General features: G+C 35.2%; 3 protein-coding genes and 1 long non-coding RNA gene across 4 annotated transcripts; 1 reads left to right on the top strand and 3 right to left on the bottom strand.

Moving 5' to 3' along the window:
• The first annotated feature begins 211 nt into the window (after positions 1 to 211).
• LOC127902559 (uncharacterized) lies at positions 212 to 1355 on the top strand. Its single transcript, XR_008054951.1, has 2 exons — positions 212 to 666; positions 829 to 1355. It is a non-coding gene; the product is annotated as an uncharacterized LOC127902559 (long non-coding RNA).
• Positions 1356 to 2889: 1534 nt separating this feature from the next.
• LOC102609459 (40S ribosomal protein S21-like) lies at positions 2890 to 4227 on the bottom strand. The gene is made up of 4 exons (XM_006472014.4): positions 4086 to 4227; positions 3905 to 4005; positions 3678 to 3810; positions 2890 to 3153 (listed from the first exon to the last, which is right to left on the bottom strand). The coding sequence occupies exons 2-4, from the start codon at positions 3952 to 3954 to the stop codon at positions 3088 to 3090; spliced, it is 249 nt and encodes an 82-aa protein (XP_006472077.2). The 5' UTR covers positions 3955 to 4005; positions 4086 to 4227; the 3' UTR covers positions 2890 to 3087.
• Positions 4228 to 7310: 3083 nt separating this feature from the next.
• Positions 7311 to 10421, bottom strand: LOC102609733 (luminal-binding protein 5). The gene is made up of 7 exons (XM_052442646.1): positions 10255 to 10421; positions 9850 to 10114; positions 9333 to 9544; positions 8515 to 9237; positions 8250 to 8404; positions 8088 to 8170; positions 7311 to 7998 (listed from the first exon to the last, which is right to left on the bottom strand). Exons 1-7 carry the CDS (start codon positions 10301 to 10303, stop codon positions 7512 to 7514), a joined length of 1974 nt encoding a protein of 657 aa, XP_052298606.1. The 5' UTR covers positions 10304 to 10421; the 3' UTR covers positions 7311 to 7511.
• A 612-nt stretch (positions 10422 to 11033) lies between these two features.
• On the bottom strand, positions 11034 to 14686 carry LOC102610047 (formin-like protein 11). Its single transcript, XM_006472016.4, has 4 exons — positions 12630 to 14686; positions 12356 to 12546; positions 12040 to 12275; positions 11034 to 11954 (listed from the first exon to the last, which is right to left on the bottom strand). Exons 1-4 carry the CDS (start codon positions 14234 to 14236, stop codon positions 11232 to 11234), a joined length of 2757 nt encoding a protein of 918 aa, XP_006472079.3. The 5' UTR covers positions 14237 to 14686; the 3' UTR covers positions 11034 to 11231.
• Positions 14687 to 20392: the final 5706 nt, after the last annotated feature.

Raw genomic sequence — 20392 nt, forward strand, 5'->3', positions numbered from 1 at the left:
ATGTTAATTTTATTATCTTTTAGTGTGTTCTATGTGATCTAAGGCTCTGCGGAAGAGTGTTGGAGGGATTAAAATAGAAATGGGCAAAAAAAACTGATTAATCAAAAATCGAACCGAATCGATCGGTTCGGTTCGGTTTTTGTGCGGTTTTTTTACCTTCAAAAAACCGAAATATTAATATAAAAAAATAGTAAAATTAATCGGTTCGGTTTTCAGTTTTTTTAAAAAAACAACCCGAAAAACCGAACCGAAATCTGAAATAAACCGATTGTTTTGATTTTTGAAAGCTACAGCTAAAAGCCTAAAATCTAAATCTAAATTTCTAAGTTCTGACTTCTGTCATCTTCGGTTCCCGACTTCCCGCTGGCCGCTGCTCGTCGTGACTTCTTCTGTTCCCGCTGGCTGCTGCTCGTCGTGACCTTCAGCCAAAAGCAAAAATCGAACTCGTGTGTCGTGACCTTCAGCCACAGGCTCGAGTCGTGACCTTCAGCCACACTTCTGTCTTCTTCTGTCCCCTCTGCTCGTCGCCGCCGCTACAAGCTCGAACTGGAACTGAACTCAAAATAATTTGCTTAGATTTGCTTCTTTACGCGACCGTTAGATTTGCTTCTTTACGGTCAGATTCAAATCCGTTAGTGAAGTGAATCCAACTGCAGCCACTCTACGGTGAGTCTCTTTTCTGGGTCTCAGTTATCGGTTTGTGAATTTCTAGTAATTTTTGTGCCTTTCTATGCTGAACTGTTCTGTGAATTGATTTCTGGTAATTTCTGGCATTTGTTTTCATATTTGTAGCAATATAATATAAGTGTTCTTTATTATGGTTATTAGTTGATGTCGTGAAACGACCAATCGAGTCGTGTAGCCATGAGATGAGAAGAGGAATCATCTTGGAGCATTATTGGAAGAGATTTTGTGAATATTGTGTTGCTGTTGTTGAGTGTCAATCAGTGCATCTTTCTTTCTTGCACAAATTGAGGTATGTTTTGGTAAAGGGTTTTCATTTACAATTATTAGTTGGTAAATGACTGGACTGGGACGATGAGTTAGGACCGGCGAATAAGAAGATTTGGATACTGGTGGTGAAGCTTTGTCAAATTTATTGATGGTTGGTTCGATTAAATCGCTCTGTCGAACCTTAGTTGAGGTCTTGCTTGGAAGTTTTGGCTGCACCAGTCATCTAAAGTAATTGTTTTGAAACTTTCTGTAAATTGTAGATGAAGTAGCAGGAATCAATAATTATCTATAATTGTATTGGTATTTTGATAAATTTTCATTAGATATTATTTAATTGACAATTCGGGTACTAATCATGTTAGCTAAAAACATTTTATTTTATTTTGATGGGTGTTGTTGTACTGGCTGAGGTATCTTTCAAAAAAGTCATTTTGTCTCATATTTCCAACGTAAATAGCCCAACAAATTTGTGTCATTCTGTATATTTTCTAACGCAATGGAAGCCACCCCAACACCCCATGATTGATTTTAACATGTCGAGCGCAAAAAGCACAAAAATTCTATTGTCCTCCACATAAACTTGTAGCATTTAGATACAACCCTTAGATAATAAAGTTACTGTTTTCAAGTCATTGTTCAACGCCATTGTGTACCACTGTTCTGACTGATTCAAGTTTTTATGTTTGTGGTAGATTTATTAATTTAAGATTTTAAATTTAAAAAAGCTCAAAATAGGCCCATAATTGAAATAATCGAACCGAATCAAATTGAATTATTTCAATTAATCGAGTATTTGATTATTTCGGTAATTTGATTAATCGCGATTATGATTTTAAAATAATTATAATTAAACGATTATTTAGTAAAAAACCGAATCGAATCGAACTGCGCCCACCCCTAGATTCAAAGGCCATTGATGGATCTAAGTGCCAAAAACTTCACAAAATTAATTGATAGCATTTGGTTTCCCTCTGGATCCTCCGTCCGACCCTTACTGCGACAGCCCAATTTATATGGTGGGTTCATATGTGGTGCCCTATGTGGGACTCAGCGGCTGCGTAGATTCTAATCCTTTCCTTCGCAGCTGCCTATCAAAAAGCTGCTTAATGACCCACTAATTATAGAACATAATTACTAGCGCTTAGATACAAGTGTTTTGAGAAAACTTTTTAATTGCTTGCTTTCAAATATAAGCCTACTCTGTGTAAAAAATGGAAGAATTGCAAACGGAAGGTTAGTGCTTTCCGCGGGGAGCGAATGGAAGAATTGCAAGAAGACTTCTGAAGAAGAAAGGTTAATGCTTCAGTTTGTGTAATAATGAAGTTTGGTTAAATTTGGGGCACTTGTAGTGTTTGTAGGTTGGAACTATTTTTCATCGAGATCTTACCAGATCTAAGATAAAGATTGATAACAATAAGTATATCAAGTTTGCAGCAGCATGATAATTAAACAGATGTATATAATAATCTAACAGCAACTTATATTTTCTCTTATCTTTAGCTCCAATCTTATGAATCACAGAGACTTTGTCATGAATCAAGACGTGATGATGTAATAATTTATGGACAACTGGGGATAAAGCAGAAAGAGGAGGACAGAAAACTAAGACGCAATCAGCATATTATATAGACCAAAAGACTGATATTGTTGTATAGATATCTAACGACAAGCTAAAAGTAGTAGTCTCAAGAGAGCAATGTAACCTTTCCTTAGAAGGCCATAAGGAATTATTCAGCTTTAATGATTTACTACCAAAAGCATGTAAGATAGGCCGACAACTAAAGTTGCAAACCAACGAAGAGATTTTTCCTAGCTTTAGCCATGGCAATATGTGACTCAATATTTATGTCCTCTGTGACAGCCAATACTAATTCTTGGAACAAGCATGTCATCACCTTAATGGCATAAAGAAACCAAGATTTTCAAGATCATCCATAGCCCTAAAAGCAAATCATTACCATATATTAAGTCCAACAGATAAATAAACTAAGTATTAATCATAGTCCAAAAACAAAAATATATTTCAACATGGTCCACAAAAGTAAACTGGAATAAATGAGTTGTTGCTATCACATTCCCCCTTACAGAAGGAAAAAACTGCTAGAGAAGACGCATAACTCGCTTTAATGGAAATTACTGTTGTCGGACCTCAGCCTTCTTCTTTTGCCAAAGCCTGTCAAGGGCGCTGTCACCATCACCCTGCAAAAGTTTGAACCACAAAATCAACAATAGAGTTCAACAATATTAAAAAGCACAAAATGAACATGTTAAACAAGAGAATCAGATTCACAATCACCATAATAGTTCACCCAATGCACAAAGCCTACCATAAACTACCAATAACCATTAATCCCAAGACCCAAATTCATGACCAGCAAATTAGTTCAAACAGTACAAAATGCCCAATGGTAAAATCTCTTTTGCCAGAAAATTCCTTCCTATATTCCGTATCTCATGTCTTAAAACACGGGTCAAGCGTCACAGTTGAATAATGAAGGCTACTGCAATTTTCTTCATATCTACCGAAAGCATTGGCACCTTGCCACAACAATTAACGCTGAAGAATTTACCAAAAAAAAAAATTCTATTGTTATCTACGAGGGCCATAGCACGCAAAATTCACTTTTTAGGCATACCGAGATCACTACCGACAATCCAATAACAAATAAAAAAGAAAACACGAACATTAAAATCTTTTTTCAAAAAAGAAAATCGAATCGAACCTGAGCACGGACGAAGCCGCAGAGAGCAAAAGTGGAGAATTGGCCGGTGTAAATGCCATCAGCATCAACGTGCCCGATGTTGATCTGGACAGCGGCGTGATCCTTGGAGGTGATGAGCCTGTTTGTGGCGGAACTGCAACGCCGAAATAAATTTTGAATATCACTTTTCAAATTTCACAAAACTTGTTAGATGTAGATAAACAACATCGTGTTGTTAGAGTAATTACCACTTCCTGGGAATATAGAGATCCATATTTTGACCCTCCTCGTTCTGCATCTTGGCTGAGTTTTTTTCTCTTGACGGCTGGAAATACTAATATCAAAATACCTGATTCAAAGAAAATGGTTAGCGGCAACAGCAAAGATGATCTACTGGAGCAGCATTATTAAGCAAGAAAGAGAGTGTACCGAGTACGAGGCAGGAGCGGCTCTTCTGCGGTTGCCCAGACTCTGTTATTTATTGAGACCCCAATTTTATGTAAATTCTTATAGCATATCTAACTCAATCATATTTATATATTTATTTTTAATTTATTATTACTTTATAATATCTGTTAAAATCTACCAAAATCCCTATATAGTCTCTATTTGATATTACAATTAATAATATCATTCTATGTAACATATTGACACCTATACTTTACATTAGAATTAACTTACTTTTTTTAATTTCTATAAAAAAATCTACATTTGTTAAACTATCCATTGCTTTGTTTGACTCCTAAGAAAAAAGATTTGACTTTTTTTAAAAAAATTTTTCCATGGTGATGAACTGATGATCATCACTCAGAACCTCAAACCATCAAAATTGATATACGGGTTTATCTTAAAGTATATTCTTCTATTTTTCTCTTAATTAATCTTGTTGATTATTCATCTTAATTAATTTTAAAAAAAAATATTCTTATGTTCGTAACTTGTTTTTATGAACAATTGTGTGCCTGATTACTCTATTTGATAGAAGAAAAATATTAGTTTTAAGAAAAGTTAATTTACAGTTTTCTTGGATAATTGTGTGTCATTAATTGTTTACAAATGATGAACAGAAAAAGTTAGTTCAAGTTCAAAATTGTACTCTTAGTAAACTTGGCACAAGAAAAAAAAAAGTGAATTTGAGCGAAGATATTAGTAATTGGCAAAGTATTAACTGAATAAAAGATGATAATACATTTAATTAAAGCCCTGTAAAAGATAAAAATACTTTACTAAGAGGAAAGACTGCAACTCCGACATGTGAGTGGCGGACAAAAATACTTCATAGATATTTCTTTAATGACAAATGTGACCCAAATTCAAAATATGGTGCCGAGCTCATGCCTTCTCTTTTGTTTAATTTATTTAGTTTGGATTAAAAAGATGCGATTTTAATTGTATTTTTAGATCAATCGACTATTGATTGTATTAAAGTATGGATGTGATGGCTTAGTGAATGAAGAATGAACATCCAATCGAATTGGCACCAGAAGCTACAGGTTAAAAAAATTATTTAATTTTCTCCAACATTTCAACACCATTTATGTATATTTGAAAAAAAAAACCCATAAAAATAATTATGAATGTAATGCTTTTTTCAAAAACAAGTTTTTGTTAAAGAATTTCACATTTTATGCCTGACAAATGTTGAAATGTGATGTGGGTGATAGGCACGTACAACATCACGTCAATGTTGGGTTTATGGATAAAAAAATAATGCTTTTTCTCACTTAGGTTAGGAGCTTATTTTATTTGGAATTTGATTAAGATGAGGAAATTGCTTCATGAGATCTGCGCTCTCATAATCCAAAAGGTAGATGAAACACATCCATCGCGCGAGGGGAAATAATTTCCAAACACATCGAGCAAAGAAGCTGAACAACATCTCGCATTACTAATTAACAAATTAAATTATTTCGTCTACTTTAGGCAGAGGGGGCCTAGAATCAACCTCAAACAATACATTAGAAATAAATACAACTATTGTGTAATAATATATATAAAAAAAAATCAGATGCCAAAATTGCCAATGCCACGGACAATCGGACTTAATTGAACTAGAATTAAGAAGTTGGTGATGAGCACGTCCTTGCGCAAAAATGCTCCGAAACCCCATTTTTTCCATGCATTGCAATTGCATACTTTCATGCATGAAAATAATAATGCTGATACAATTTACAGGACCCATTTGAGATTATTTTGGTAGGTTTAAAAGTAATTTTAAAAATTTAAAAATTAATTTTAATGTTTGGTAAAAAAAATTCAAAATCACTTTTGCCAAAATCAACTCCTCCTACAGCTGATTTTAGAGAAGAAGTATCTTTTAAATTCTGATTTTGAAAATCAATTTTATCGTTTAATATAATTCTATAAATGTCTTTAAAATTATTACTTAAACTCAAAATTATCCTTATTTAAATTGAAAATAAAATTAATATTTTAAAAAAATTATTATAGTTCATCAATATAAATTTATTAATATCAATTTGTTGGTCAAATTATTATATAATTCATTTCACTATATTATAAAGTTAATTATCAATTATTTTAAGATAAAAAATAAAATCAATATATCATTATATATTTTAGTCATTTATTTTTTCTCAACAGTTTAACAGTAAGATTTACCAAACGTCGATAACTACTTTTAAAACTTATAGTACTTCTGAAAACAAAAATTACTAAATACTTAACTGCTTTTCTTCACATTTAATTATTTTTATAGTACAGCTAACAACAATTATTTTAAAAATTACAGCATTCTCAAACTGGCCCATAATATATTTCGTGTTTCATTTTCTAGGATGCATGAGTAGAAGAACTTCGAGGTAGCGAGTTTTTGCACATGTGAAATAACTTTTGATACAAAATTATCAAGCCTTTAAAATTCTATTTGAAATTAAAAAAAAAAAAGCAGTAGTAAAAGTCAATAATCTTGTTTTTTTTTTTGTCTGAATCACGAGATGGTCCTGAGTGGGTTCCAACTGTAGGAGACACCTTTAACCCCGTACCACAACTCAGATTAATATTCGTTCGCACTGGATCGGCCCGTAAGGGGTAAAGTACTGACCAAAGTAGTGACTTCATATGAGAGCGAGATTTGAACCTCTGACCTCTCTTAAGAAATGAGAGTACCGAACCATTCACACCAACTAACTTTGGTTAGTCAATAATCTTGTTTTAACGTCTATTCTAAATTAATTTTAGAGATTTAAAAAAAAAAGGAGAAAAAAAACTTGTATAGGGACGAAATAATTGTCATATATTAATATTAAATAGAGGCCTAGCTAGACAATATGCAGTTCACGCATACATCACAAAATTTGTTGCGTCTCAAGCGGTTGCCTCAACTCGTTTTCCCCATAGACCTTGCTTGATATTTAGGATTAACAACCCACTTTCGAGTAACTCAGAATGATTGAATTTGCTACCAAAGGCTCACTATCCAAAGTAATAACCCAAATAATAAGATAATTGGTTTGATTTAAAACGACATTGTTTAGTGCTGCGTATATACATGTACATTTATATTCTCTCAGACAACACTCCTTGTAATAGTGGTAATAAAACAGGACATGCTGCATAATTAAAAAATTTGTCACTTTGTTTTGACTCCTTGACTAGATTATTAATTTAACAAAATTGTGGAGCTCGAACGTGTATGGAGTTGAAATGATAACCAGACAATTTTTTTTTGGCCAAAAAATAAAAGCTTAATATTTCTCAAAATGTAACCATTACATTAGAATCAGCATGAAAGAAACCAGAAATTAGTTGTCGAAAGTGAAAATGAAAGGAACCAAATGAATGCCAAAAAAATTGGCAACAAAGAAAATTGGGTCCTCGACTCCTCAAGATTTTCTACAACTCGTCATTTGGTTCTTCGTCTTCTGAATCGGCTGATGAACTTCCCCCATTCTTCTCATACACCTGTTTGATCACAGGGTTGCATACAGCTTCCACCTCCTTCATCTTCTCGTCAAAATCATCCTTCTCTGCGTTCTGATTATCATCCAACCATTCGAGGGCTTCCTTCAGTGTGCTCTCAATCCTCTCCTTATCATCAGAATCAATCTTGTCCGCGAGCTTGTCATTGATGGTGCTCCTCATGTTGTAGATGTAAGTTTCTAACTTGTTCCTGGAATCAACCCTCTCCCTCACCTTCTTATCCTCCTCCGCGAATTCCTCGGCCTCCTTCACCATCCTGTCAATCTCTTCTTGACTGAGACGCCCCTTATCATTGGTTATAGTGATGGATTGTTTATTCTTCGCTCCCTTGTCTTCAGCTGTCACATGCAGGATACCATTGGCATCAACCTCAAATGTGACCTCAATTTGAGGCACTCCCCTGCAACAACATTTAGAACATGCATAAAGATCCAGAATCTCCCAACATATCAAATGCGTATAGAGATAGAATATTGAAATGTAATTTACCTTGGAGCAGGTGGAATGCCAGATAGATCGAATCTCCCAAGCTCGCGACAATCCTTTGTCAAGCTTCTTTCACCTTCATACACCTGAATTTTTCAAGAATGTGTTAGTCCAAAAGTAGAATGAATTAGAATGAATGTGCAGCTATGTAATCACTTGTTATACCTTGATAGTCACTGTGCTTTGCTGGTCCTGGTAAGTGGTAAAAACCTGAGATTTCTTAGTAGGGATAACAGTGTTCCGGGGAATTAGTTTAGTCATAACACCACCCACAGTTTCAATACCAAGACTCAAGGGAGCTACATCGAGCAAAAGAATGCCTGTAACGAACAAAAAGCACAACTCCGTTAGTATACAAAAGTCATTTTGTATACTTAGTTATTTTCATCAACTCATAATGATACAAAAAAATGTGAACTGGATGATTTACCTTTGGTTTCATCACCCCCTTCGCCGCTAAGAATTCCACCTTGAACTGCTGCACCATGTGCAACAGCTTCATCTGGATTAATGCCCTTGCTGGGCTCCTTCCCATCAAATAAATCCTTCAACAATTGCTGAATCTTAGGAATTCGAGTGCTTCCTCCAACAAGTACAATCTCGCGAATATCAGTTTTCTTCAATCCGGCATCTTCCAATGCCTTCTTCACTGGCCCCATAGTCTTCTTAAACAAATCCATGTTCAACTCTTCAAATCTCGCTCTTGTCAGTGGCTCAGAGAAATCAACGCCATCAAAGAGTGACTCAATCTCAACTCTAACTTGGTGCTGGCTACTCAAAGCTCTCTTAGCCCTCTCACATTCCCTTCGAAGCTTCCCAATAGCCTTGTTGTCTTTGCTAATATCTTTGTTGTACTTCTTCTTAATCAACTTAATGAAATAGTCCATGACTCTGTGATCAAAGTCCTCTCCTCCCAAGTGAGTGTCTCCACTGGTGGCAAGAACCTCAAACACACCATTATCAATAGTCAATATACTAACATCAAATGTACCACCACCAAGATCATAAACCAAAATGTTCATCTCCCCCCCTTTCTTGTCGAGACCATAGGCAATAGCAGCTGCTGTAGGCTCATTGATAATCCGAGCCACATTGAGCCCAGCTATGATGCCTGCGTCCTTAGTTGCCTGCCTTTGTGCATCATTGAAATAAGCTACAACCAAGTAACACAATAATAATCATTAGACTATACAAATGCACAAACAGTAGGTCAATGTAAGATCATTCATATAGAAATGCTATTGATACCTGGTACTGTAACAACAGCATCTTTAATTTTCTTCCCTAAGTATGCCTCAGCTGTCTCCTTCATCTTTTGCAGGATCATAGCACTGATCTCCTCAGGGCTAAAGACCTTAGTCTCTCCTTTCACTTTCACTTGAATATAAGGCTTACCACCTTTGTTCACAATCTTATAAGGCAAGAACTTTATGTCTCTTTGCACCTCAGGATCATCAAACCTGCAACGTCAAAACCAAAACAAACCATGCTCACGTCATTTATACCTGCAAAAATACAAAACTGAAAACTAGCGAGTTTAAAGGTGCTTTTCCATAAGGCACTTCTGAGTAAGAGACATTTCTAGAATAGAACTTTAACAGCTTTAAATCTACTACAGCAGTTGTAAACATTCTTTCACACAGTAACATGGAAACACAGAATCAAATTCGAATATTAAATTGACTTTTGAAAGCAACAAAAGCGCTACCGGACATATCCCGACTGTCATATAATTAAAACAGAGAAAACAGAGAGCATTACTTACTTTCGTCCAATGAGGCGCTTAACGTCAAAGACGGTACGCTCTGCGTTGAGAGCCGCTTGATTTTTGGCGGCTTCTCCAATCAGACGTTCAGTATCAGTGAATGCAACCCATGATGGGGTGATTCTGTTCCCTTGATCGTTCGCTATAATCTCTACTCGACCGTTTCTATATACACCCACGCAAGAATACGTAGTCCCCAGATCAATACCTATCACCGTCCCTAGCTTCGTTGCATCGTCCGCTGCCGCTAAAGCTAACGAGAACTCTACAAACAAGGAAAAAAAAAGCTTAAACAAAATTCAGCCAAAAGAAAACAGAGCAAACAGCAGAGTATAAACAAACCAGAATAGGATACTAAAGGTCTTTATAGCTAAATAAAAGAACATAGAAAGAACCCCATCTTACCGAAAGCAAAGAGGAGCAAAATAGCTAATGCTTTGTTCTCGATCTTCATTATTTTTGCGCTTTCTCTTTTTTTATTTTTTCGTTGTCGTTGCTGTTTTATCAAGTGCTTTCTCTGTTTTCAAGTGGAGCGAAAGGGCTTTGAAGGGGCGGGTTCATATTTATAGTGTTCGTGTGTTTGTTCTCTGCTAGAGTGTTCGGTCCAATAATGACGAAACACATCATTACACAGTTGCTTTTCCTACCAAATCCTTTGAAGAAGGTTACACGTCTGGTAGCCAATTGTGCGTCGCCACGTTGGATGGACATTCCCGCGAGGTCGCGATAGTTCTTGAAACGTTGGGAGGGAAACAGTTCAGGGGTCTTTTGGGTATTGTGAAAAAATGGTTGGGGCCCTTTCGGGAAGAAGAACATTTGTCGTTAAATCGACTCTGATTTGGATACACGAGGCGCTGATATGGAGCTCTGGAACTCTGGGCTTCATATTATAGTCCCCTGAGAAGTTGCTACGCGCTCAATCAAATCCATGCGACACGTACATATTGTTATGTGAAGATAATAGAAGTTAATATTACAACAAAGCTTTTATTAGACATGTAGCACCAATTGTAAGAGAGTAAATTTTTATTGTACTATTCAAAATAAATTTAAAAAAAATTCAGCATCACTTACAGGTTATGTAATTTGCAACAATGAAAAACAAAGAACGTTGATTTTTTTTTTTTTTTGGGGGTTCAAATTTAGATATTTGGTCTCACCTAATAGTAGTTGCACCACTGTATGGTAACAGATGATATTGCTTCTTTTCTTGCAAAAACATTGGCGGTCACTTATGATTAATACAAATCCATTGTGCCACATTATGAATCTAACACAAAACACGACAAAAGCTAAACTCTACACAAAATTTTCTCACGATAGTTTAAAGTTACACTCTGTTTGGCAAATATAAGCACACGCAGAAGCATTTGCAATCTAATCTATCTGAATGGAGCCAGAGGATTTGGACTGCTGGCCACTTTCAAGTTCCTGAGTTCTTTACAAACATGATCTAACATCCCCAGAAAGTCTCTTACAATCACAAAAATCCTCAGGGGGTTGGCTTCTTCTTTGCTCACATATCCGTGGAAGTACTCAGTGATTTCTCTAACATGTAAGAAGACCCTACTTTCATCTTCTTGAAGCTCCTTTATGTTCCTCTCTGCATATTTCACGAAAGCATTCATTGAGTGCACGAAGTTCCCACTTTTCTCGTCAATGCATAAGTCTAAAAGATGTTGCAGCTTTGCCATTCCATCTTTTAAGTTAGAGACTGAGCTGGCGAGAACATCCAAGTCAATGGTGGCTGTTTTCTTGACATTGTAAAGTTCTGTGCTTAAACCTGAAACAAGGTCTAGGCCCATTCTTCTGTAATCTTCCTCCCTTTCTTCGATAGTTTTGGCTTTGTTTCTCTGATTGATCTTCCCCATTATGCTATCTGCAACTCTTATTCCTTCTGACCTGATGATTTCTTGGACAACAAAGTGAAGCAAGGTTGTTTTCCCATCAGTTCCTTTCACATCAGCAAGCTTAAGGAGGGCATCGAGCTTAAATGCTTTCGCGCCTCCTCTTATTGTTCCAACATTCATCCTGTTGCCTGTTTTGAGCACAGCCTCAAGTAACTTCAGGAACAGCCTGCTTGATCTCAGTTCCTTGCAAGCCTCCTGAAAGGAAGTGAGTGGAAATGAGAGAGAGTTGATGATATGATTATGAATAATGGCTAGTTTTGTTTCTAGTTTTGAGTGTTACCTCTAGCATTGAAAAGGAGTTTCTCAGATGAACCACCTCATCTTCAAAAGTTTCGCGGTAAAGCATGACTTCAGCTCGTTGAAAGGCAAACGGGATGCCAAGCATTGCTTTGACAAACTTCTCCGCAGATCCTAGTTCATTGATGTTTCCTTTGTAGCTTGAGAGCTTAGTTTCTTCTTCCTTTGTTGGAACCATTTTCACTAGTGCTTCTAGTTGCTGTAAAGACAATCCCTCCCCTGGTTCTCGCCATATACAGAAGGTTAAAACTAAATGCTTTATGGATTTTTCTCATTATCAAAAATTTAAAGAGCAATACCTCGCATTAATGCATCGCACACTTGCTCATCGGTTACATTCAAGGCTTTTGAGAGAATGGTTATGTTCTGTAGTCTCTTGGGCTCAAGGACATGCTTGCTTGGAGAAGGCGTTTTGCTCTTTGTTTCATCATTCTTCATTGAATTTTGTAAATTGTATCCAAAAAGTGACTCAATCATTTCTTCATCCAACCTGTTCCATGTAAATTAACTCAATAAACCGTGAAAAGGCAAAGAGGAAAAAATTAATCCATCTGAAAATATGAAGTAACTTACTCAAATGAGCTTGATTTGAGCTTGTCCCACACCATAGAACGGTCAGGTGCTGCTCTTACTTTGTCCCAATGAAGTGGCTTTAATTTCGGCAGAGGAGCTCCATCTTTCCCCACTGGTGTGTCATGAGGAAGTAGAGATGGCGGCGGAGGTGGCCCTTTCATAGAGCATTTGTTTTGTTTGTAAGGTGGAGGTGGGCACGGCGGTGGAGGAATACCGGGAAATGCTGGTGAGGGTTTTAAAGTTTCTTGAGGGGAAAGCAAGACACTCTGGGTAGTTTGGTGTAGTTCTGAAGAGGAATCTGAATTCCTAGGAGATGACAAACTTTGCATTGTGGAAGAACATGATGCTTTAGATATAAGTTTAGCCGGGCAAGAAGAGGACTTCGAATGAGAATAACTCACAGTTGGAGGAAGAGGAGGTGGAGTAGGAGGGGGAGGTGGTGGGGGTGAAGGCGAGGCCTCGAAATTCTTTTGACAATCTGGAGAGTGCGCAACTTTAACATTTTCCTCTCTGTCATTGCTGAGAGTATGATGAATTTCATTTTGTAAATTTGGGGAAGAAGGCATAGGAGATTGAGGTATCTTTGCCAAATTTGGGGAGAAAATCTCTTGTGTGTCACTAACACTAGCAGCTGAAGCATTGGAAAGCCGAATATTTGATGAATTTGAATCGTTGAAAGAATGAAAGGATTCATCATCAGATGAATGACACTCAATAGGAATAATTTTATCACCAGATGAGGAATTACCACCATCAGATTGATACTTAATTGAATCTGCAGCATCTTCATGGACAGAAGTGATTTCCCTAGTGGAGGAACTGCTAGCATTATCTGATTCTGATTTTATCACTTCTTGTTTTTTTGAGGATGTGGTTACATTTTCATTAATTGGTTTGAGACAAGAAGTTTGTTGCTCTAAGTCCCCTCCTAATGAATTTAGATAGAAGAGATCAAGGCTAGGATTTAAGTTTACCTTGCTTGTTGATCTCTGAGAACTCGCATACTTGGATTTACCTTTGATTCTTCCTTTCTTACCGAACACCGACATGGTTCTTATAGACTTCTTGTGGTATTTTCTGCTACAACAGACCCAGATGACCCCGAGAACACAAACTACAAACACAGCTCCTGTGGACACAAGAACCGGTAATAGAACTCTTCTAACTCTTTCTTTATCCGTACTTTCCTTCTGAATCTTGTGATGTGGTTTTGGATTTGACTGCTGGGAAGGATGATGAGCATGTGCTCGAATTGGCTGCAGTGTAGCAGGAGCTGGAGTCTCAGCTTCAAAGCTTGGTGCTGGAGAAGGTGCTGGTGAAAAATATTCTGAATCATGACCATGTAATGGCCTTTTGGATGCTTTGAAACTCCTCAGTCCAAGCAATGTTCTGAACTTCTCCACTATCAAAGCTTCCTTCTGTTCATTCTCATCTTCTCCTGAAACTTTCTGAACTTTGGAGTAATAATAATCTGCCGATGCTGCATCCAATGAGGCCTCAGCATCAATAATCAAAATGTGAGACCTGTGCAATGACAGGAGAAGGAATAAGACCATCATGATGGTAATGATGAAGATCTTGTGCACAATCTTAGAAAAAGCTCCCATGTTCTTCAATCAGCAGAAATCATGAGATGAAAGCACCAATCAAAATTTCTGCTTATAAATCTACTTTATTTCTTTCATTTTTCCCTGAAAAAAAAATATCATTTATCTTGGGTGGTGCAGGTAATGTGTTGAGCAGACTATCTACTGTTGCAGAGTCTTTAATGCTACTCCAAGGAACCCCTGAGCCTGGCAGTTGAAATTGGCCCTTATTTTACTTCTCGATTCCTGTACTTTTATTTCTTCTTTCCTCTTTTAATTCCCCTGCAAAACAGAGTACATGTCACCAATGCAATCACAATGACTCGTGTATATATTTTTTTAATGTCATGTCCATTTACTTCTTGTTAATTTACTTTTATTGATCACTAGAAAGCTGATCATATATATCTCTCATTATCATCAGCCCTTCATCACTCATGCAAATCTATCATTTGACAACTTTTAGAGTCCAAGATTTTATGAGACATGAACTTTACAGTTGAATAATTAAAGCTTTTTTAGTGGCTCCGAGTGTCATAACAAACCAAAGTTTTCAAATGGGTCCCCATTTGTTGGCATTCTCTCCAACCTCAAGGCCTCTTCTCTCCTCCAACCTCCCCCATTACCACTAACAAAAAATTAAAAAACAAAAATGGTCCATCACTTTCTCATGTGACCATGTTGTGAATCTTTGGATATTGAATTATGGGAGGCTTAAAACAAACTGCATATGCTAGTCTATTTCTTACACTTTCATTAATGAGGATCCATATATTGTTGTTGTTTTTTTCTGCTGTTTTTAGGTTTCGCTACATAGTATCCACCGTTTGGTGGGTTTTGCAGCTGATCTTAAGGCCTTTTTATGGCATATGTTAGCCTTTTTATGAGTAAACTGTACTGTCCTACTCATCACCTAATCACAAACAGCTAGTAACTAATTGTATACAAATGGGCAATTGACTTAGCTTAGCCGTCACTTGGACCAACTTGCTATCTAGCTGACACTTTACTGTACCAGAGGCCCTGCCAGGACCACAAAATGTCAGCGAGAACTTGAAAAATTTAATTGTTGATAGGTTTCAGTATATGTGGTGATCAATTGCATGGTTAGATTTAAGACTGAGTAAAGAGTATTAGCACAATGAGTAACAACTCAAGTGTTGTTAAATCTAGCAATCTTCTTCTAATGCTCATGTTAAAGTCACTTTACAAAATGGAGGACTAATGACATCTAATATAACCTAATGCATCCTTATCTTATATACATATATATAGACACACGCGCGCGCGTATACATATACATAGAACCGAAGATGGGGAACAAATGGATAGATTCTGAAAACTAAGGTAATTAAGCAAAACTAGATTGAAGAACAATGGGGTAAATGCAAAAAATAAAATCATTGTGTTATGAATCTTTAAACTCATACAACAGTGCTAGTGATCGCCCAGAAGCAGACGACACGTAAACAGGTGTCAAGAATCTTGAAAGGAGAAAAGTTTGAAGGCAAAATGACAGTATTGTGTGGGTAACAAAATTAATACACAAGTTACAGACAAAAGAGAATCCTATGCGTGCAGAAATTTATGTCTGTCTTCTGAAGGGTGGTCGATGGCAAATTCATTGCAAGTGTATATCAATTTGGACACAAGACATCAAGCCAAAATAAGAACGATTAGTCATTTTCTTGTCTCGCATTATTATTGTTGCTAGGCTTTTGTTTATGACCCATTGAGCTACAAGGGTTGAAGGCGAGAGAATATTTCTTTTGATCGCGTCACATGGACCCAATTCACAAACAGACACGTTTAAATTTGTGTGAATCTAATTCACGATTATCATGCTCGAACGTGTACAAGACTTTAGGTCAAGTTACTCTGACCTAAAGTCTTTAAAGGTGATGGTCCGAACCATAATATTTAAGCTCATTTGACAAACACTCTATATTATAAATTTCTTAGTTTGTGATTTTTCATAACCCTATTAAGTATTACTTTCAATGCTGTAATCATTTTCAGTTTGAACTTTTTATTTTAGGATGAATTATGCTATGTACTATAAAAAAAATATTTTCAATTTGTTTAAATAAATATATCATACGTATCTGTTTAGGGGCTTAGGGCTGCAATACAACCGTCTGTCGTGTGTGCCTAGAGTTTCTCTCACTTTTTTATATATTACAAGCAATCTTCATATTTTCCTACAAATTAATCCTAATATAAACAGTTAACAAATCTATTTATGTTTTATGCCACAAAATTTGAGATCAGTAATTTTTAAAAAATATTGTAGTCGTGAAACAAAAAATTGAAAAGTTTTAATGAGAAATAAGGATAATTGTACCATATACATGAGTTGCGTATATGTTAGCATGACTCTGAATTAACTTCAACAATTCACTAATGTTGGACCAAAAATAGAATGGGCCCAACTAGATCCCAAATAAATAGAGTTCCTATAAAACCCATGAAGGGATGAATTGCCCACCTAAGATAAATTTTCCATGTTCTTAGGATAAATCTTTTAAGATAAATCATGCCTCTTAGATTTTCAAAGTTCCAATACTCATAGGTTCTCAAAATCTTCGGACAAACCCCCCCAAGACCCCAAGTTTTCTAGAATCTCAAGATCTAAGGACAAAACACATAGAATAAATCTCATAATTTATAAGGTTCCTATGATCCTGGTATCTTAAGAAAAATAACTTAAGATTAAATCACTCCATTCTTTGATCCATAGACAAACTTACATATCCATGTGTTAATCAATATGGGCATGTCCATGTGACAATTAGTATGGGCATAAGAAGACAAGTTTCACTAGATGTCACAAGAATAATGAACCTGTCATCAAAGTAGTTACTACTCAAGTAAAATTAATTTTGTCAATAACTATGCCCTCTAATCTCACTTAAAGGTAAGAAAAATGAACTCAAAAGGAGAAGTATTGATTTCCTCTTCTAGATTTTCTCTTTTTCTAAATTTATATTTTCAAAAATATAATGACTGACTTGACCATTTGATCTTTTTTTGAGCCAGAAAAGTTGACCCTTTGATCATTTTCTTATATTTGTGGAGCATCATTAGATAAAGATATCATTATCTCCTAAGAAAATAGACTCTTAGAAGAAAATTCAGAAACCCATTATGATCAGAAAAGAGAAATTCATCATTGTTAGATTTAGAAAAAAGGAAGCCCAGCTCTAAAGGGACCATCCTTAGTCGTAATTACCACCTAGTAAGTTGGCATAAAATTTATACCAATAATTAAAAAACATAGTAAATTTATGTTACTCTAATCTCTAATTAATCTTTGAAGAAATTGGCTAGAAATTGTGAAAAGTTAGTCACCTTTGACTTGATAATGCTTCTCTTTTTATGTCAATTTTTCTACAACAACGCGTATACATATATCCATATGGAGTTCGCGTCACATATCATTTGTTTATATTTTCATTCAAACATGGAAAAATAAAAACCAGCGAAATTAAACACAATTGCTTCCAGCTGTTTTTTTCACTAGTTTTGACACTTTCTGCAGTTGTGTTTACTCACACAATTAGGAAACAAAAGCCTACAAACTTGACTGGTTTTTGGGTAAATCAAGTGGCTCTTCAAAAACCTCGGTAATTAATTTAATCCAAGTGGACTTTTTTTTAAAAAAATCAAATTTATTCTATATTTGTTGGCATCACAATCTTTTGCACGCCTGTCCTCTGTTGCATTTAATAGACCTATCCATGAAAATGGACACTGCAAAATTGCAAGTTGCTTGGAAATTTTGTAGTGAGCTGTCACGTCATAATCTTTTGCATGTGAAAGTCCTCTTCAAAAAAAAATCATCATTTTATTTTTAGAAGAGGGAAAATAAGGGGTTTAATTTGCAAGTTTTAATATCTAAAGTTGTAAATTTTATAGGAACTAGTTTACCACAAAATTAAAGAATTTAGTCAATATATAAAGTAAATCTCTAAATATTAAAAAAGAATAATTACTAATTAATTATAAAGTTGACAAGGAGGTGCTCTTAATTATAAACAAATTACGTGTATATAGCATCAGCATTACATTGCATGCATGGACATATACTATAAGAAGAAACGGGTTAATGAGGTTGGAACCGACGTGCCAAAAGAGAATTGTAGTCAATACGAGCATATATACATGAATAAGCATGTGTTTGCACGGATGGACGGTTGAGCACGTAATAATATTGAGATTTAGCAATAAAATTGGAATTAATTTGTCTCCAAATAAGGTGCGATATGATGCAATCATGTAGCTTTTCCAAATAAAACTGTAATATTGACTGTATAGACGTGAGTATTTAAAATTGAAAATCTCATTGATAACGCTGATTAGAAAGGATGAATTCATAATAGTTGTTAAAAGGGTTAATTTTGTCCTGCCCCCAACTGTTTCAACATTTTTCGCCACGCACCCATATGTTTTGAAAATACTCACTCCACACCAAATTCCGTTAATTTGACCGTTATGTTTAACAGAGCTATTTGAAATTTAAGTAAATATCCGACATACCCCTTATCTTGAATTAGAGAAAAATAAAATGAAATAAAATGTTAATTTAATAATTAATGTTTACATTAAAAAATTTTATTTAAAGGTAATTAATAATAATTTCATTAATTAAATTATCAAATAAATTTAATTTATCATCATCAAATAATATTTAGGATATGAATTTCTAAATTTGCCCTTTGACCGTTAGAATAAACGGTCAAATTAACAGAATTGGGTGTGGAGTGAGTATTTTCAAAACATATGGGTGCGTGGCGAAAAATATTGAAACAGTTGGGTGCAAGACAAAATTAACCCTTGTTAAAAATAAAAAAGTTTCAATGTTCTAATACGTAATTGTGAGTAATAGTTAATGGTTATGAAAAAAGATTAATCAATTAAAACCGAATTAGGATGTTGAACTTATGTTTGACTTTAAAAAAAATAATTGGCCGGCTGGGTCCAAATTTTGTGGTTCGTTGTCGGGTTATATCATGCATGATGAGAATAAGGTCATATTCATCAGCGTTTCGTGTATTACAGAGATTCAAAGACTAAACCATCATTTGTCCCTCAACTTTCTTAGTGGAATTCTCACAGACGCATATAAGCCAAAACCCTCTGAAAATAACGTCACAGAAATTCAGAAAAATAAAAGATTCACGTTCAGAATAGTTTTTGACTAACAATAAATGGATTTTAGAAGTGCACCAATCAAGTTAGGAAATTAAAGGCCAGCCGAGGGGCTCTCCATATCTAGGGAGATTGAAATTATGATGGAGTATGATTAGTAATTATTAATTACTTTTAGCAACATTCTTATATTGTTATCTAACAATCTTACAATCACCAATCATCAATACGTATGATGTGTATGGAAGAAAAAAAAACGAATGGGTTATTTTCGCAAAACGTTCGTTGTAGAATGTTTTTTTTTTTTTCTCCTTGACGTGTGCTTGAGACATCTGAAAGGTCTCTTTAAAATGTAATTGATAGCTGTGATGAAGTTGAGGGAGAAGTCAATTGTGTTCCGCAAATAGTCCAAAAAAAAATTGATTAAATACTAAATATTAAAACGTTTTATCTTGAGGATTACAGATTTCCAGTGGGGTGATGCCAGATGTCGTCGAGAGACGCCATCATCAATTAACAAATTCATCAACTACTTCACAAGATAAATTTCATTATATACAATTGAATTAAATCTATTGATGATGCAGGTAGGCAGGGACAGATATTTAAAGAAAAAAAAAGATAAGGGTTTTAATCGGAATTTAATTAATTTCTTCGTTAATTTTATGTTGTGACCCCTATCAATTTATAGATTTTGTATTACAGCGTCATTAAGTTGTATTTTCTTCATTTTGCGCTCCATTGAACCAAAATCCTGTTCTAATGGCGTGAAATACGAACTTAATTGTTGTTTTTATTCTCTTTTGATTTAGTTCCTAAGACTATAATATTGATAAAGTATTTTACTCTTACATCAAATTGACAAATTGTTGTTAGTATTCTATGTCACATAAAATTTTCAAAAATTTGAAAACTACGGTAGGGTTGTTTTCTTAAATCAAATATAAAATTCTATCCGTAGATAATTATTAATTTATCAAATACAATTTGCATGCTAGATCAGTAACATAAGTAATTTAATTATTT

This window comes from Citrus sinensis, chromosome 5 (genome assembly GCF_022201045.2).
Source record: "Citrus sinensis cultivar Valencia sweet orange chromosome 5, DVS_A1.0, whole genome shotgun sequence".
In the NCBI taxonomy this organism is placed as follows: Eukaryota; Viridiplantae; Streptophyta; class Magnoliopsida; order Sapindales; family Rutaceae; genus Citrus; species Citrus sinensis.

Bases quoted from the DNA above. Each gene is read 5' to 3' on its own strand.
- LOC102610047 (XM_006472016.4), bottom strand. From the start codon at position 14,236: ATGGGAGCTTTTTCTAAGATTGTGCACAAGATCTTCATCATTACCATC. The intron at 12,276-12,355 runs GTATTGCTCTTT...GGCGAGAACCAG, and splicing joins GTGCGATGCATTAATGCGAG to GGGAGGGATTGTCTTTACAG. The intron at 11,955-12,039 runs GTAACACTCAAA...ACTTCCTTTCAG, and splicing joins ACTCCTTTTCAATGCTAGAG to GAGGCTTGCAAGGAACTGAG.
- LOC102609733 (XM_052442646.1), bottom strand. From the start codon at position 10,303: ATGAAGATCGAGAACAAAGCATTAGCTATTTTGCTCCTCTTTGCTTTC. The intron at 8,171-8,249 runs GTATAACAAGTG...TGAAAAATTCAG, and splicing joins AAAGCACAGTGACTATCAAG to GTGTATGAAGGTGAAAGAAG. The intron at 7,999-8,087 runs GTAAATTACATT...ATGTTGTTGCAG, and splicing joins GGCATTCCACCTGCTCCAAG to GGGAGTGCCTCAAATTGAGG.
- LOC102609459 (XM_006472014.4), bottom strand. From the start codon at position 3,954: ATGCAGAACGAGGAGGGTCAAAATATGGATCTCTATATTCCCAGGAAG. The intron at 3,811-3,904 runs GTAATTACTCTA...TCGGCGTTGCAG, and splicing joins CTCTATATTCCCAGGAAGTG to TTCCGCCACAAACAGGCTCA. The intron at 3,154-3,677 runs GTTCGATTCGAT...AAACTTTTGCAG, and splicing joins GCGGCTTCGTCCGTGCTCAG to GGTGATGGTGACAGCGCCCT.